Genomic DNA, 14,703 nt, shown 5'->3' with positions numbered 1-14,703 from the left:
ATTCTTGACTGGCAACTCTATTGCCAGCGCATTAGCATCACCTGGAGTCGACCTGTCGGATCTCTGTTACAGGGATGCCTCAGCATGCCGAAAGGACTGCCCATTACGCTATAGACGTCGACTTTCGATGAAGCGAGGTTATGTGCCCGCTGGCCACCATATGAACCAGCCCGAACGACTGGCAGAGCGTCAGACGAGGCCCTCACTCAACTCATCATTTTCCGTCTTCGACACACATTGGCAAACCTCCAATGTCGCATTATGTACTGCGTCTTGACATCCGCGTAAATGGGCAAGAGGCTTAGATATGTGGCCTTGCTGCCGGACTGAAAGGGGCCTCAGCTGGCTGGTGAATAATACTCCCGAGGGACGTGCCAACACCCGCCCACCGGTACCGTGGAATACCAACCACCTTGGACGGCTCAGCACCATCACACTGTCCGGCGAGACATTCCACCGCCCATCAAGTGGGCTGTGCAGGGTCCGATCCAGGTTTTGAGTGCCACCTTGGGCGTTGTTGGACGTCGGTCATTTTGATCTCTATTTCGTTGTATGAGGTCGCCAAGCCTCAGTGTCAGGTAGGCTGCGCACACCTGATCCAAACATGAGCAGCTGCGCCGACATCACGAAAACGACACTTCAGCGCTGAATGACGAGAACATGCACCAGGGCTCTTGGGGGTGACATTAACTATTGGCCTCCCGCTGCCGCCGCTTAAGGCGCCTTCGGCCTCTAACCCCATTCATGAGCCCCCCACACCACGGTAATGGATCCAGAGCTTTTGACGGTGAAGCGGTGGTCACGCAGTCCTCTCTGGCGACCAGCCGTTCCTGGCGCACACAGAACGCTGTGCTCTTCCGACGCATCCGTCAGCCCTGACTGGCCTTTGTCCCCAGATCGGCCTGACGAGCGAAAGTTGCATGGCAAGCAGTTCTGAAACAGCAGAGTCAGGGATCCCACTCGTATCAACTTTGTTTTGCTGTGCATAGGACAGGTATGCTGGATTCGGCATGCAAGCGCTGGCGAGCCGCCGGCGTTTTCCCTGTCGTGCCCCATCCAAGCCAAAGACTTTTTGTCGTCGTCCTCTCCACAGGCGTCGCGGCCTGTCACGACGGGTCTCAAGCCCCTGTCCTGTCCCAAAAGGCATCCTCAGGGTCTCCCCACTTATGCCTCATCTGTGTGAGCATACTGAAGGTCTTCGCGGGTGTCGGCAACTTCGGGCGGCCCCAGCAAGGACCCTGGGACTCAACCTGGACAGGCTGAGGGGTAAATCTCCCAGTGTGGCCATCAACCCCGCGCCGGGGTGAGTGACCTCTCCTGGCCATCGCCGGCTCCTCGAGATCCAACGACTGGCCACCCGTGTCAGTTGATCGTGCAGTACAAAAAAGCAAAGCGACATGGTCAGGTACGGTCTAGCAAGGCGCGAGTCGCGCACGTGGCCGTAATGGTCTCGCACCATCCATGCATCGTCATTTCGGCCAGAGCGATAGGAAACATGAGCCTAAGATGCTTTAGGTTGAGGCCATGGACGCTTTACAGGCTGTGGTCTCTGTCCAGCCGTCATGTTGCTGGATGCCGTCTTGCAGACATGAAGACATGTTTGTCCCTTGCAGCGTCCGCAAGCCGCTGGGCTCCAGAGCCTAGGTAGGCGACGCTAGGGTCGATAGGCTGGGCTCGTCTAAGGGCCTGGAACCGCTGACGTGATGCTGCTTGGCGCACCTTTGTGCATGTTGAAGCACACAGCTTCCACGCTTCATGCTCTGGGCTACCATGCTTCTGACTGAGCATGAAAATGGCAGGAAGCATATGCGTATGGCTTCGCGGCAGGATGAAGTAACGACTGTCAGTAATGATGGACAGGTCCTGTAAATGCCGACGCAGATCATATGGAATTCGCTGAATTCGCCGGCAATGGACAGTCGAATTTCCCGCTGGTACTCATCGAAAATGGTCGTCGGTACTGGAGGTTGGGGAAGGTACTGGACACGCCGACACTGTCAGACCAGGCGCTGTCTTGTATTGACGTCACAGCCGAGCCCAGTAATCGGGTTTCGGGTTGCTTGGCTTGTCGAACGGGATATTGCCTTTTATGACGACGTCACCTTGACATGTTCACCCGCAGCTGGTTCACCCAGACACACCGCCTCCCTGGGCCGCGTCAAGTAGCCAGACGCTTAATCCAGGTTGCGGCACCAGGCCCATCAAAGCAACTAGTGCACAGGCGTGAAATGAAAGAAGACGAGGCCTGTGGCTATGGTTGGTGTTGGGTTGTTTTAGTTCCAGCTAGGCATGGGTGCAAAGACGACGACGTAAGCTGCGGCGATCGTTGAATCCCTGCCTGACAGCTTATGAGGTTTGCCTGCTGTTGGATTTAGCTTTAGCATCCTGCAGAGGTAGGCTTAAGGCCATGTAGCCGACCGCCGCGCTGCGATCGGTGGCACGGTATGCGGCACAGTCAATCTGCCGTGTCGATCGCAATGGCTGATCATCGGGCCTGTTGGTGAAGGGAGATGCCTCAAGGGCGGCGAGGGAGAATGATATAGGACTGAAGGGGGGAAAAGAAAATGGTCGGAAGGAGACCGCCAGAAGAAATCTGTGAAATGCCCAGAGTACCACTGTTACCTCGCGTGTGGTCGTTCCCAAGGAGAAGCATGTTGACACACATAATCTGTTGTTGCGGCAAACTCATGACGCTCCAATGGCCCGAACCAAAGATGGGGTACCCAGCTCGCAGCATCCTTCAGTGGGCTGTTAGGGGGCCATCTCACTGAAAGGCCTGGAGACTGGGGCACTGAAGGCCCTATCCATGTCCCGTAATTTGATGCAACGCGCTATCACGTGCAGTCACTCGATGGCCCATTCAAGCTCAACAGTTGTTCGCGATTTTCCGGCCGGAAGGACCAGGGAAAGCCAGGCTCAATAGTCGCCCGCGACAGCGTAAGTGCACCCTTGTACTATCCCGCTTCCTTCCAATTACCTTATCTGATCGAGAGAAGGCAGCACCCTTCGCACGTCACAAAGACGGCAACCGACAGCAGGGCCCAGTGATCCGGGACTGTTGCGATCCAGCATCGCATCAGGCGCCGAATCTCACCTTGGATCGTGGTGATGAGACCATTCGGTCCGTCGTTGGCATCCATTACAGCATCTGCGCGGCGACTCCGACAGCCACCGAGGCGTCCAAGGGCCCCTCTGGCGAGGGCGAAAGCCTTCTCAACGACATCACGACTGCGCTCCGAAGAACAACGAGGCCCCGCGATCCCGAGCCTTCCCTATCGGTTCGAGACGGGCATTGCTCTTTTCGCCAAGCAAGCGCCACGGCCATTTCCGCCTCCTTTCCTCTCACGACCGTCAAACTCCTTCTCTGATGCGCTAAGCACCCACGACCACAGCCGCGACCGTCGCGCGCGCGTCAACGGCGAGATTATTCTAGGCAAGACAAATGGCGACGACGCCGTGTATGCCAGCGACTACTTCATTTGCGCGAATGACGGCGTGGGCGCCTGGTCGACACGACCGCGAGGCCACGCAGGGTATGCCGCTTCCAGATCCCACTTTTGTGCTCCCCATCCATATTGACTTGAATCCAACAGGCTCTGGTCACGACTCATCCTGCATTTCTGGGCCTCGGCCCTCCGAGACGACCTGGCCAAGCTACAGTCGGCGGAGGACAAGTATGAGCCCAATCCGGTCGCGTTCTTGCAGCAAGCCTACGACAGCACGATAAAGGCGACGGCCGAACCGGCAAACTGGCAGGGAACAACGACCGCTAGCGGGCGCGCAGCTTCACTTCAAGACCCTGGAAGACGGAAAGACAAACCCCGTGGTGTACGTCACGAACCTGGGTGACTGCCAGGTCATGGTGCTTCGGCCCAAGGACGAAAAGGTCATCTACAAGACGAAGGAGCAGTGGCACTGGTTCGACTGCCCGCGCCAGCTTGGAACCAACAGCCCCGACACGCCTGAGAAGAACGCGGTCATGGACAAGGTCGAGGTGCGCGTGGGAGATGTTGTCCTTGCGATGAGCGACGGTGTGATCGATAACATGTGGGAGCACGAGATTGTTCACAGCGTACGAAACAGTCTGGAGAGGTGGGAAAATGGCGAGGGCGGCAAGGTCGAGGGCGATAGGACCGATGGCGCAAATGGCGGCATGAAGTTTGCTGCCGAAGAGCTGGTCACGGCGGCGAAAGTCGTAGCCCTCGATCCCTTTGCGGAAAGTCCATTTATGGAGCATGCAATTGAGGAGGGCTTGGCCAGCACAGGAGGTCGGTTTATCCTGTACCGTTTTATTTGCTGCAACTAACCCCCTCGCAGGCAAGCTTGACGACATCAGTGTAGTGGCGGCACTCGTCACGGATAATGAAACATATCACAAGGTATAGTGATGGCACGGGGTCGCATGTAAGGAAGCGATTTGGCCGCACACTACGGCTAGGGGAATGGCGTTTGGCTCATTTATGTAACAACTCGAGGGGAGAGCAAATACCTGTCCAGGGTCTCTGAGGGCATTCCAAGTTTCGTTGCCCCAATCTTCGATTTTCCTTGTCATTCAAACACTAGACTTTTCGCACAGCAGTGCATTGTAGGTCACCAGCAAAATGCAATTCTCGAATCACATATATGCGTAGTTGCTTGTCCCGTTCCATTCGAGGCGTGGAGGGGTACTAGTTATGGAGGGGTAGAATCAGCCTTTGACGTCTTGGCCCGTTGTCAAAGCGCTTATCTTATCGCGCCAAAGAAAAAAAGTTCGCCCCGCGACATCCAGCCTTCAAGACCCAAGCGCCAGTCCCGCTGCCCAGCTCCGAGCAACTCGACCCGTCAATCACATCACCGACAGACACAGCGAGCGCCCACAGCCCGCCCCCCTACTCGCTCAAGATGCGCGGAAAACGAAGCAAGCAGTATCGCAAGCTGATGACCCAGTACTCGCAGATCTGGGGCTTCCGCGAACCGTACCAATGCCTGATCGACGCCGAAATGGTCATTGACTGTCACAAGTTCAAGTACGACCTTGTCGCAGGCTTGAAGAGGACGCTGCACGGCGAGGTGAAGCCCAGTAAGTCAAAACATTCGTTCGCCCTCAGGCTGGCGCCGTTACAGAGAACCCCCTCCTGGGACTGACCGTGGGTTGCAGTGATCTCGCAATGCGAAATTCGCAAGCTCTACCTGCGCAAGGCGGAGCCTGAGATGAATACGATCATCGAGTTCGCCAAGACGCTCGAGCGACGACGCTGCGGCCACTTGCCGGAGGACTATCCCGAGCCGCTGCCGACGAACGAGTGCTTCAAGGCTGTGGTCGATCCGAAGGGTAACAATGTCAATAAGCACAAGCTCGTCGTGGTGTGTCAGGACGACGAGGTGCGACGGATGCTGCGGTCGATTCCCGGCGTGCCGCAGATCTACATCAAGCGCAGCGTCATGATTCTCGAGCCGATGGCGAGCGAGAGCGCGGAGATCAGAGCGCGAGAGGAGAAGAGCAAATACAGGGCGGGGCTCAAGGGGTCTGCGCCGCCCGGCGCGAAGAGGAAGAGGGAGGCGGACGACGAGGGTGATCAGGACGGCGACGGCAAGGAGGCGAAGGACAGCGATGCGACGGACGCCAAAAAGAAGAAGAAGAAGGCGTACGGCAAGAAGGAGCCCAACCCACTGGCTGTCAAGAAGGCCAAGGACGCGAGCAAGAACGCAAAGCAGGGATCAGAACCTGAAAAGAAGAAGCGCAAGAGGAAGCACAAAGCGCCAGCTGGCGAGGGACAAGCTGGCGAGAATGGTGAGGCAGCGACACCGGCCCCAGCACCCGTGAAGGAAGAGGCATGAGCAGGTGTGTGGTGATCTGGTCTTGGTGTGTTCCTTTGGTTAGGCGTTCAGTGGCATTCAGGTTGAGCTCATAGCCCGGAAAAGCTGTAAGATACCATGATATTGAGCATGATTGTTACACACTGCATGGATACGTTGTCGGCCACTTGTCTGTCTGGTGTCTGTCTGTCTAGCCAGACTCTATTTCTCCTACATTTATTTGCCTGCACATGTTCCAGCACCATCCCAAAAATCAGTCTCCAGCACGTGTCAGGGGCCACAGGTGGAACAGGAGAAGGAAGTACTCTCTCTGATTTCGAGGATGAACATGTGAGCTGATACTGAGGATCCCAATGTCTTGCTTCTCTCGGGTGGCTCGATGCTCTCGTGTGACGCGCTGTCGACGTTCCTCAACCGAGTCAGATGACGCTGGTTCGAGGCGGTACTTCCCATCTGCTCCCACAGCGGAGGCCTAGTCTCAGGCCTGTGCTTGACCCTCCTCGACCCTCAAAGTGGCACTCGCTCAGGCAACGGTTCCGGGCCCCACTTGCAGAGGGATGTCACCAACATGGTGGAGGTTGACAGGGAACGATCGCCCTGGCTTATTACTGAATTTACTCGTGGCCCAGCATTCCGGCAACGACGTGCCTTCTCAACGACAGGGGTCTGCCAAATGCGGTGGGCAGAGACCATCGCACATTGCTGCACATTGCACATTGCACATCCCACCTCCTGATCTCTGCCTCAATTGTCCAGAACGAAGCCTGTAATCATTTAGACTCCTACTCATCCACACACGACCCCCGCGCAACACGCCAGCGCTACTGATCTTGCATCTGTCAACGTCTCACGCCAGCGGGGGGAGCTTCTCGATAGGCGACACGCGGCCCGACCGCCGACACTTCCGTCCCCCGGACCTCCGACCATACGAGTCCCAACGAAGAGATCGATCTTCGACCACGACTCACCTTCCAATACCCTTGGGGCCCCTCAGCTGTGAAGACAGTTGCCTCCTTCCAACATGGCGGGCCCTGCCGAATCCGACAGTCCTACCTCGCACAAACCGACCACCGAGAACCAGCCAAGCCCTAAGCAGCAAGAGAAGGTCGGCGAAGCGGCCTCCAAGCCTTCGCATGCAGCCCCTCCGGTAGCCGAGCCAGTCGAGCTTGACGACTTTGGCCTGCCTGTTAAGAAATACATCGCGCCGACAATCATGCCCGACGAGACATCCAACGATGCGTCCCTGGCGAAGCCGAACGAACCTGAGACACTGCCGAACGGCAAGGCGCCAGTGGTTTCCGCAAAGCCACCTGCCGCAGCGCAGTCGAGCACTGAAGCCTCGGACGATGATGACGAGTTCAAGGATGCAAACTCGAGGGTCGCAACCCCGCAGCCGCAGGTTTCTGTCAAAGAAGTGACGTTCGAAAAGGGGGCCGCTGCACCAACGCCTCACGTCACAAAACCTGCCGTCGCCGACGTTCACACCACGGCGGGTGATGCCTCGCCTACTTCCGCTGCCCGTGAAGCCGACGCCAGCGCATTACCGGTCGAAAAAGAAGCTGAACAAGTCAGCACAAAACTAGCATCAACAGGCGCCAAGACCCAGGTCGTGGAGACCACCGACAGCAAGACAACTCCCAGAGCACAGGATGCTGCGAGTCACACCCCGGAAACGACAGCTGCCGAAGCGAAAGCTGGCCCCGTGGCTCAAAGCAGTGCGCCGGCTGCATCAGATTCTGCCCCTCCGACATCCGCAGCAACCCAGCACGCCCGGAATGTCAGCAGTTCTAGTGCTGCAAAGGGACACGAGAGAAACACAAGCGCAGCAGGACCGGGTATTGCCGGATTTTCGCATCACCAGGCAACAACCAAGGAGGAGGATAAGGAGGATGACAAAGAGGAAGACCTGGGTTGGCAAGAGATGCCGTCCTATGCGCCGTACGACATTTATGACGACGATAATAAACTTGTTGCCAAGGAGCACACCGAGGAGGAAGAGGCGAAGGAAGCATACGGCTATGGTGGTCTCGGCGGTGCGGGTAGGGGCTACACCCGAGTCATCATGGATGATGATGCGGAATCTGCGACCAGCATGGACGACAACACAAAGTATCTGTTCAAGGAGGTCAACGGCACGAGCTTGACGGAGGAACAGGACGAGCAACGCGATGCCGTCTCCCAGATGCAGGCGACGAAGGACCTCCTCACCGAAGGACAACGCGTGGCCTACGTGGGCCTGGTGCGCATCGAGATATTCCAGCTCGTCAGGGCGGCGGAGACCATTGAGCAGACCAGGAGTTCCAAGAAATGGGTGACATTGGGAGCCGAGGCAACCAAAATGTGGGGGCAGAAGATGATGATTCGGGTGTATGCGCACATGGACATCAGCGCCGCCGAGCAGGTCATGGTGGAGCAGCTTGCTGATCACGGCGTGATTCCATCCGACTTGACGCCCGTTTTGATGGCAAACGCCCGGGTCAAGAATCCCATGGCAGGCAAGACGGAGAGCACAGTCACAACGCCAGCAGACCCGAATCGAAGCTCCATGTCTTTGTCGGCTCCGAAAGACGCTCTCAAATCGCCAACCTCCCCCAGGAGTCCTGCTCCGCCAGCTTCACCTATCTCGCCAGAGGATGAAGAGGTTGCGGAGCCCCCGCCGCCATACGAGGCTCATCCCGACGGCGAGATGCCCGACGTGAAGATTCCCTCGGATCTCCCATCTAGCGAGAATCTCGAAATCGATTTGCGCTGGACAGTCCTGTGCGATCTGTTCCTCATTCTGATCGCAGACTCGAGCTACGACGCCCGATCCCGCGTCCTGCTGGAGCGTGTCGGTAAGAGTCTGCAGATCGACTGGCTCGAAATTCGCAAGTTTGAAAAGCGCGTCACAGACGCTCTGGAGATGCAGCAGCAAGCCGAAAAGGAAAATTGGAACGAGGAAGACCACCTAGAGGTGCGCAGAAAAGACGCTCTGAAGAAACGCTACGTGATGATGGGCTTGGCGACGGTAGGCGGCGGCCTCGTCATTGGCCTATCGGCAGGCATCCTCGCCCCCATGATTGGAGTCGGCCTTGCCGCCGGTCTCACGACGATTGGAATCGGTGGCACGGCGCCCTTCCTCGGCGGCATCGGTGGAGCTGCCATCATCACGACGGCTGCCGCCAGTTCTGGTGGCATCGTGGGCGTTCGGGCGGCGAACCGAAGAACTGGTGCCGTCAAGACGTTTGAGTATCGGCCCCTCCACAACAACAAGCGTGTCAACCTTATTGTCACCGTTTCCGGGTGGATGACGGGCAAGGTGGATGACGTCCGTCTGCCGTTCAGCACTGTCGACCCCATCATGGGTGATCTGTATTCGGTGCTGTGGGAGCCCGAGATGTTGAGGAGTACCGGTGACACAATCAACATTCTCGCCACCGAGGTCAGTCAATGCTCACGTTTTTATTTATTTATTCATGCACATTGCTAACCAGGACCAAAGGCTCTCACGTCAGGTGTACAGCAGGTACTCGCAAACACCCTGCTCACGGCTCTCATGTCCGCCCTGCAGCTGCCGGTCATCCTCACCAAGCTGGCCTACCTCATCGACAACCCATGGGCTGTATCACTTGACAGGGCGTGGTCGGCAGGTCTCATCCTGGCCGATTCACTGATCGACAGGAATCTGGGCACACGGCCCATCACCCTCGTGGGATATTCCATCGGTGCCCGTGTCATCTTTTCCTGCCTGCAGGAGCTTGCCCGGCGTGGTGCGTACGGCCTCGTGCAGAATGTCTACATGTTCGGTTCGCCGGTCATCGTCAAGAAGGACGAGTTCATCCGCGCAAAGTCAGTCGTCCCCGGTCGCTTCGTCAACGGATACAACCGCAACGACTGGATCCTGGGCTATCTGTTCCGTCTCACCCACGGCGGCATCCGACGCGTGGCTGGGTTGGCGGCCGTGGAAGACTGCCCCTGGTGTGAAAATATGGACGTCACGGACCTCGTCAAGGGCCACATGGAGTACCGCAAGATGATGCCACGCCTGCTGCGAGAGTGCGGCTGGCTCGTGGAGAGCGATGAGTTCACGGAGATTGAGGACCCGGACCCGGAAAACCACGGACAGCGACAGCGCGAGCTGATCAACGAGATCGAGGAGGCGCGCAAGGAGCTCGAGAGGGAGGGTCAGCAGGCTAAGAAAAGTAGGTTCTCCATCTTTGGGCGCAAGAAGAAGATGGAGAAGGCCAACTGGGAGATCTACGAGGATTCAAACAAGGCAGGCGGGTCGGCAAGCAAGACAGAGGTCGAGGGCAGAGATGGGCAGGAGGGCAGCAACCACGGCGTCCTCTTTGACGTGGATGCGATCCGGGCTGAGCTCGCCAAGGAGGAGATGCAGGTCAAGGAGCTCCAGTCGACGCTGCCGCCGATGAAGCTCGACCTCAGCGCGTCCCCGAACCCGCGGGACAGCCTGCGGGGCACCAGGAGCGCCGACGCGTCGTCGCTCAGCCTGCGACCGTCGCACGACACGCGACGCGTCTCGGAGGATCCGTCGCCGCTCGGCTCGAGCCGCGGGCGCATTGCGTCGTCTTACTACACGGACCCGGACCCTACCGGGAGGATGAGGTGTCCATGACGTTCGACACGTCCTTTGACGACCCGCCGCCACGACCACCGCCGCCACCAAAGGACGACCCGCCGCCGACGAGGCCAGAGTACAAGTCTGCGCAGACGGTGCCTAACATGACACTGAACGACCCTTGGGCCGACCCCGATGACGAAGACTTTGGCAAGGAGAAGGAGATGACCATGACGTTCGCATAGTGCGCACCATGGCGTTGGATGATTTGTGTTGCTTTTGAAGACGCGGGGCTCTCTTTTTCCGTCCTCTCTTTCTCTGTCTCTGACAAAGACGGGGGGGCAGAGGCTATTTTGGGACTTGAACGCATACAACGACGACTAGGCCTATTTGTTTGTAATAGTGTACGCAGGATGGCGTTCGCGGCGGTTGCTGAGGCAGTAGAGAGGGGCAGGGGAAGAGGGAGACAAAAGAAAGGCGTCGTGACGACAGCCTTTCCTTGCTGCAGTGATCCCAAGGCAGAGTTTTGGGTTCAACGCAGCTGTACGATACCAGGCGAGTAATGAAACGGGTGCCCAAGTTTGATCAGGCAGAGAAACGAGTCTAGAGAAACCGAGTCGACGTGACGGCTAGACGGGTGGTTTCATGGGGCCGACGATCAGAGTAAGACGGCGTGATCCATTGGCGGCGTGGTGTTGGGGGCTGCTGCAGAAGTCGCTGTGGAACCCGGACGGGCAGGTTTGCTGCAGGTTGGGCGGGCGCATGTTCTGGGCGTGTCGCTGGATGACAGCTTATGTGCGTCAAGTTTTGTTGGGGGCGTCTTTGCCCGTGCTCTGGGTATGTGACAGGTACAAGCCATTGGGGCGTAGTGTGGAAAATCCATTCATCCATTTTCCCAAGAGTAGTTTTTTTTTTTTTTTTTTTTTTTGTTTGGGGATGCTCTGTGTTCAAACCTTGCATAACCCCATCAAGCAGACCGAACAACATGGTCAGACAAGAGCCTGTCGTCGAAGTCGTCGAAGTTGTAGAAGGCGGATCAGCCGCAGAGCCACTAGAGGGTGGGGTCCAGGCCTGAAGGGGGTTAGGCGCCGACGCAAATAGCAGCGCACTGCCCCTTCCTGCTGACGGGATGGGGCAGAGCCTGGCAGAGACGGGGCGGGAAGGTGGGTGGGACTCGGAACAGCCCTGTGGCGGGCCAGGGTCGTTGCTGGCTCCGGGCGGTGGGTTGGCATGACCGCCTCATCGCCGCCGGCTTTTGGCGTATCGCCAGACCTCATCTCGATTCGGTGATGGACGATGGAGGGGGTGGCTTTTCTCCTGGTGGTATTTTTCATGAGGTGTCTCTAAACAAGCAATGATCATGACACAGACACGCGGCTGCGCCGACCCCCAGGGCAAGAGAGCCACAGGCAGCCTGGCGCGGCAGGAGGACCCCTGGATCTCGGGAAGCAACTGGATGAGTGGGCCCCACACTACTGTGCATGGTAGTGCGGCGTGCAGGAGCTGGCCACGGCATTGGCATGGGCTTTCCACGACATGTCAACTGCCAAGGCACTGCTCTGGCTGTTGGCTGTTGGCCGTTGGCTGGGTTGGGCCGTTGGCGACGGGCCTTGTGCTGCTATGCCTTTGCTTCCCGCCTTTGCTGCCATGAAAGGGCTCCCATATTCTTCGACACAGGACAAAAGAACTCGTTTCGTTCTGGTAGTCTCTCATCTGGCCCGGCGAGCAGGCCTCTCATCCTGCCGTGCACCGACACTATTTCCAAGCACCGACACAACGAGCCAAGGATCGCAGCTCAGCTTTGGCTGTCTACACCACCCTGCCTTCGCCTCCCTAGTGCATCCTCAGCTCTCCAAGCCTTTCCACTTGCCGTTGAGCGCAGATCCCCGGCCTGTTCATGTGCGTGCACGTCTTCACCAATCCCATTCCACTCAACCCACCCCACCACAGTCTTGTCAGGCGAGTTGATCTGTGAGACGACACCTTTCACCTGCAGGCCGCGGATCCTGCCTTGTCCTACCCAATGTACTGACAGCACCCGGCGCAGTCGTCAATGTTGCGCACAACGCGACCTAGGTTACCAAAGCTCTTCGTCCCCCTCATCATCTCGCTTTTCTGGCTTCTCACCCTTGCCCTCCTCAGAAAGACGCCTTTGAAGAGGCTACGGATTGCCTTTCCTTTTCAGCCCCTCTCTGCGCAAGAATAGCATAGGGTATCGGATTCCAGGCTCAAAAGCAGCGTCGGTCTGCAGTCGGAGGAGATCACGGGCAGCCACAAGCCGTTGACGATCCAGCTGCCCGCCATGGGAGACATCAGAGAGCCGACACCAGATTTGGACCGAGGCGTCACAAATCCAACAACGAGCATAGTCAACGAAGCGGCGACCAACCGGCCTGTGAATTTCCCTGGAAACCCTCCGCAGGCTACTGCGACTGTGTCTTCCACTACAAGCAGTTCAACTGCACAACCGACCGGGAAGAACATGGCCATACAGTGGGATTTTGATTGGAACATGGCCCGGTCGTTTCCTGTCCTCGTTGCCGGAGACACTGGCGCGGTGCCTCACACTATTAACGCGCTGTTAATGAGCGATCTGGTCATAGAGAAGGGCGAGTGGTCTTATAAGCAAGCGAAGGACACAGAAGTGATCCTTGTCACCACTTCTGCGCAGAGCAATCAAGTACCGAACTCTGGCGACACGGGAGAGACTCGAGTTCGCCAGACCAATGACCGTTCCCTTGAGAGTAGGTGGTCGTTGTTCCCGTTGCTTGTGGCCGTCATGTGCTGATCAACCTCCAGTAAGCCCAAGCTTAACTGTGCTTCCGCTTGACATCTTAGAGCTCTCCGGGGTGCCATATGGCTCGGAGATGCGCCTCAACCTGACCTGGCTGTATAACGGCGAAACCGGCTGGAGCAGATCGGGCATTTTCACCGTCGTGGAACCGGCCGGAGAACCAGAAAAGCGCGAGGAGTTGGAGCGTATTGGGTTTGAGACGGAACAGGACCTCCCACGTGAAGTCTCTCGCATCCTCAATGGCGGCAGCAACGTCATCCCATTGGACCCATCAAACACTGACCTCACTTCGGCTCCGTCAACGACAGGCATCGCGTCTTCTACAGACGACGACGCCGATTTGGACCATGACAACGATGGAGGAGGGCTCTCTATCGGTGCCAAAGCTGGCATCGGCGCTGGTGCTGGCGTCGTGGGTCTGGCCCTCATCATCGCGCTCCTCTGGTTTTTCTGCCTACGAAACCGCCACAAGAAGAAGGGCCATGTCAGCAAGAATCCATACAGCACCGAAGGTCACGTCTCTGAGTACATGGTCAACAAGGAGACCACCGGCGCTCGCGTGACCGAGTCACCTCACTCGCCTTACTCGGACGATGGCAGTCTTGCGCAGCAGCAGCAGCAGATTCAGAACCAGACGGCAAGCTCCTCGCCACGCGAGACAACCGCATTCGTCACCAGTGCGGCAGCTGCGCCCAGCTCGTCCAGGCACAACCTTGAGCGTCAGAGCGAGGGGCGGGATCGTGGCCTTTCCGAGGCAACGCCGCTAGCGGCGTCAACGCCACGCAGCGACTCGCAGCAGCAGCAACAGCACGAATCGGCAAGACCAGGAGCGCGGTCCGCGACCCCTCAGGGCGTCAACTCAAACGTATCGCACCTCATCGAGGATGGCATGACGGAAGATGAGATTCGGCGACTGGAGGACGAGGAGCGGCAGCTGGATGCGGCGATTGAGCAGCACGGGCACGGCCGGCGCCTGGCATGATGACGCAGAGGAGGTGTGAAGTGTGCGGCGCTGGGAGTCCATTGAGCATGTCCAACTTGATGTATGTCGGCCGAAGGCAGGGTTGATTGGGTAGCAGATGATTGTAATGAGGCAACTTGATGTATATGGATCAGCCTTCCGGGTCACATCTCGCTTGTCACGGGTGGTTTCTGTCACCGACTCGGTCGAAAATGGAACAGGAGTCCCCTGGCCCAACAACGTCGAATGTGAACGAAACCTTGAACCATGCATCGCGCGTACACGCCTCCTACCTAGTATACAACGGGTATCGACGCCCTACGAACTCCACCCTGTTTCGACGGAGATGTTTTCGTCCTCGGCTGAAGAAAAACCAGTCCGTTCTCTTCCTATTCATTTTGTAAAGACACGGACGCTCAACAGAAGGGGGGGGGGGGCCACAACGGAGCGGTTTCTGACCGAACGCCTTTCGTCTCCGTCCAATCCCTCTCACCCCACCCTGCCCGACCTACCTACCTACATGTGCTTCGGAATCATCCTACGCGCCTTCGCAAACGGCTCACCCGCGGCTAAAATACCGGCCGACCATGTTGCTGG

General features: G+C 57.7%; 3 protein-coding genes across 3 annotated transcripts; all 3 read left to right on the top strand.

The window, feature by feature from the left end:
- Nucleotides 1-3,108: 3,108 nt before the first annotated feature.
- VDBG_06099 (rRNA-processing protein UTP23) lies at nt 3,109-5,817 on the top strand (the record flags this gene model as incomplete). Its single annotated transcript, XM_003003611.1, has 5 exons — nt 3,109-3,533; nt 3,594-3,674; nt 3,757-4,268; nt 4,742-5,059; nt 5,138-5,817. The coding sequence occupies 5 exons, from the start codon at nt 3,109-3,111 to the stop codon at nt 5,815-5,817; spliced, it is 2,016 nt and encodes a 671-aa protein (XP_003003657.1).
- A 1,000-nt stretch (nt 5,818-6,817) lies between these two features.
- VDBG_06098 (transmembrane and coiled-coil domain-containing protein) lies at nt 6,818-10,408 on the top strand (the record flags this gene model as incomplete). Its single annotated transcript, XM_003003610.1, has 2 exons — nt 6,818-9,217; nt 9,278-10,408. 2 exons carry the CDS (start codon nt 6,818-6,820, stop codon nt 10,406-10,408), a joined length of 3,531 nt encoding a protein of 1,176 aa, XP_003003656.1.
- A 1,479-nt stretch (nt 10,409-11,887) lies between these two features.
- On the top strand, nt 11,888-14,127 carry VDBG_06097 (predicted protein; the record flags this gene model as incomplete). The annotated part of the gene is made up of 3 exons (XM_003003609.1): nt 11,888-12,250; nt 12,558-13,095; nt 13,190-14,127. The coding sequence occupies 3 exons, from the start codon at nt 11,888-11,890 to the stop codon at nt 14,125-14,127; spliced, it is 1,839 nt and encodes a 612-aa protein (XP_003003655.1).
- Between the last annotated feature and the right edge of the window lie 576 nt (nt 14,128-14,703).

The sequence above is a fragment of the Verticillium alfalfae genome, genomic scaffold (genome assembly GCF_000150825.1).
Source record: "Verticillium alfalfae VaMs.102 supercont1.7 genomic scaffold, whole genome shotgun sequence".
Classification (NCBI taxonomy): Eukaryota; Fungi; Ascomycota; class Sordariomycetes; order Glomerellales; family Plectosphaerellaceae; genus Verticillium; species Verticillium alfalfae.
This window is presented reverse-complemented; position numbering and strand designations above follow the sequence as displayed.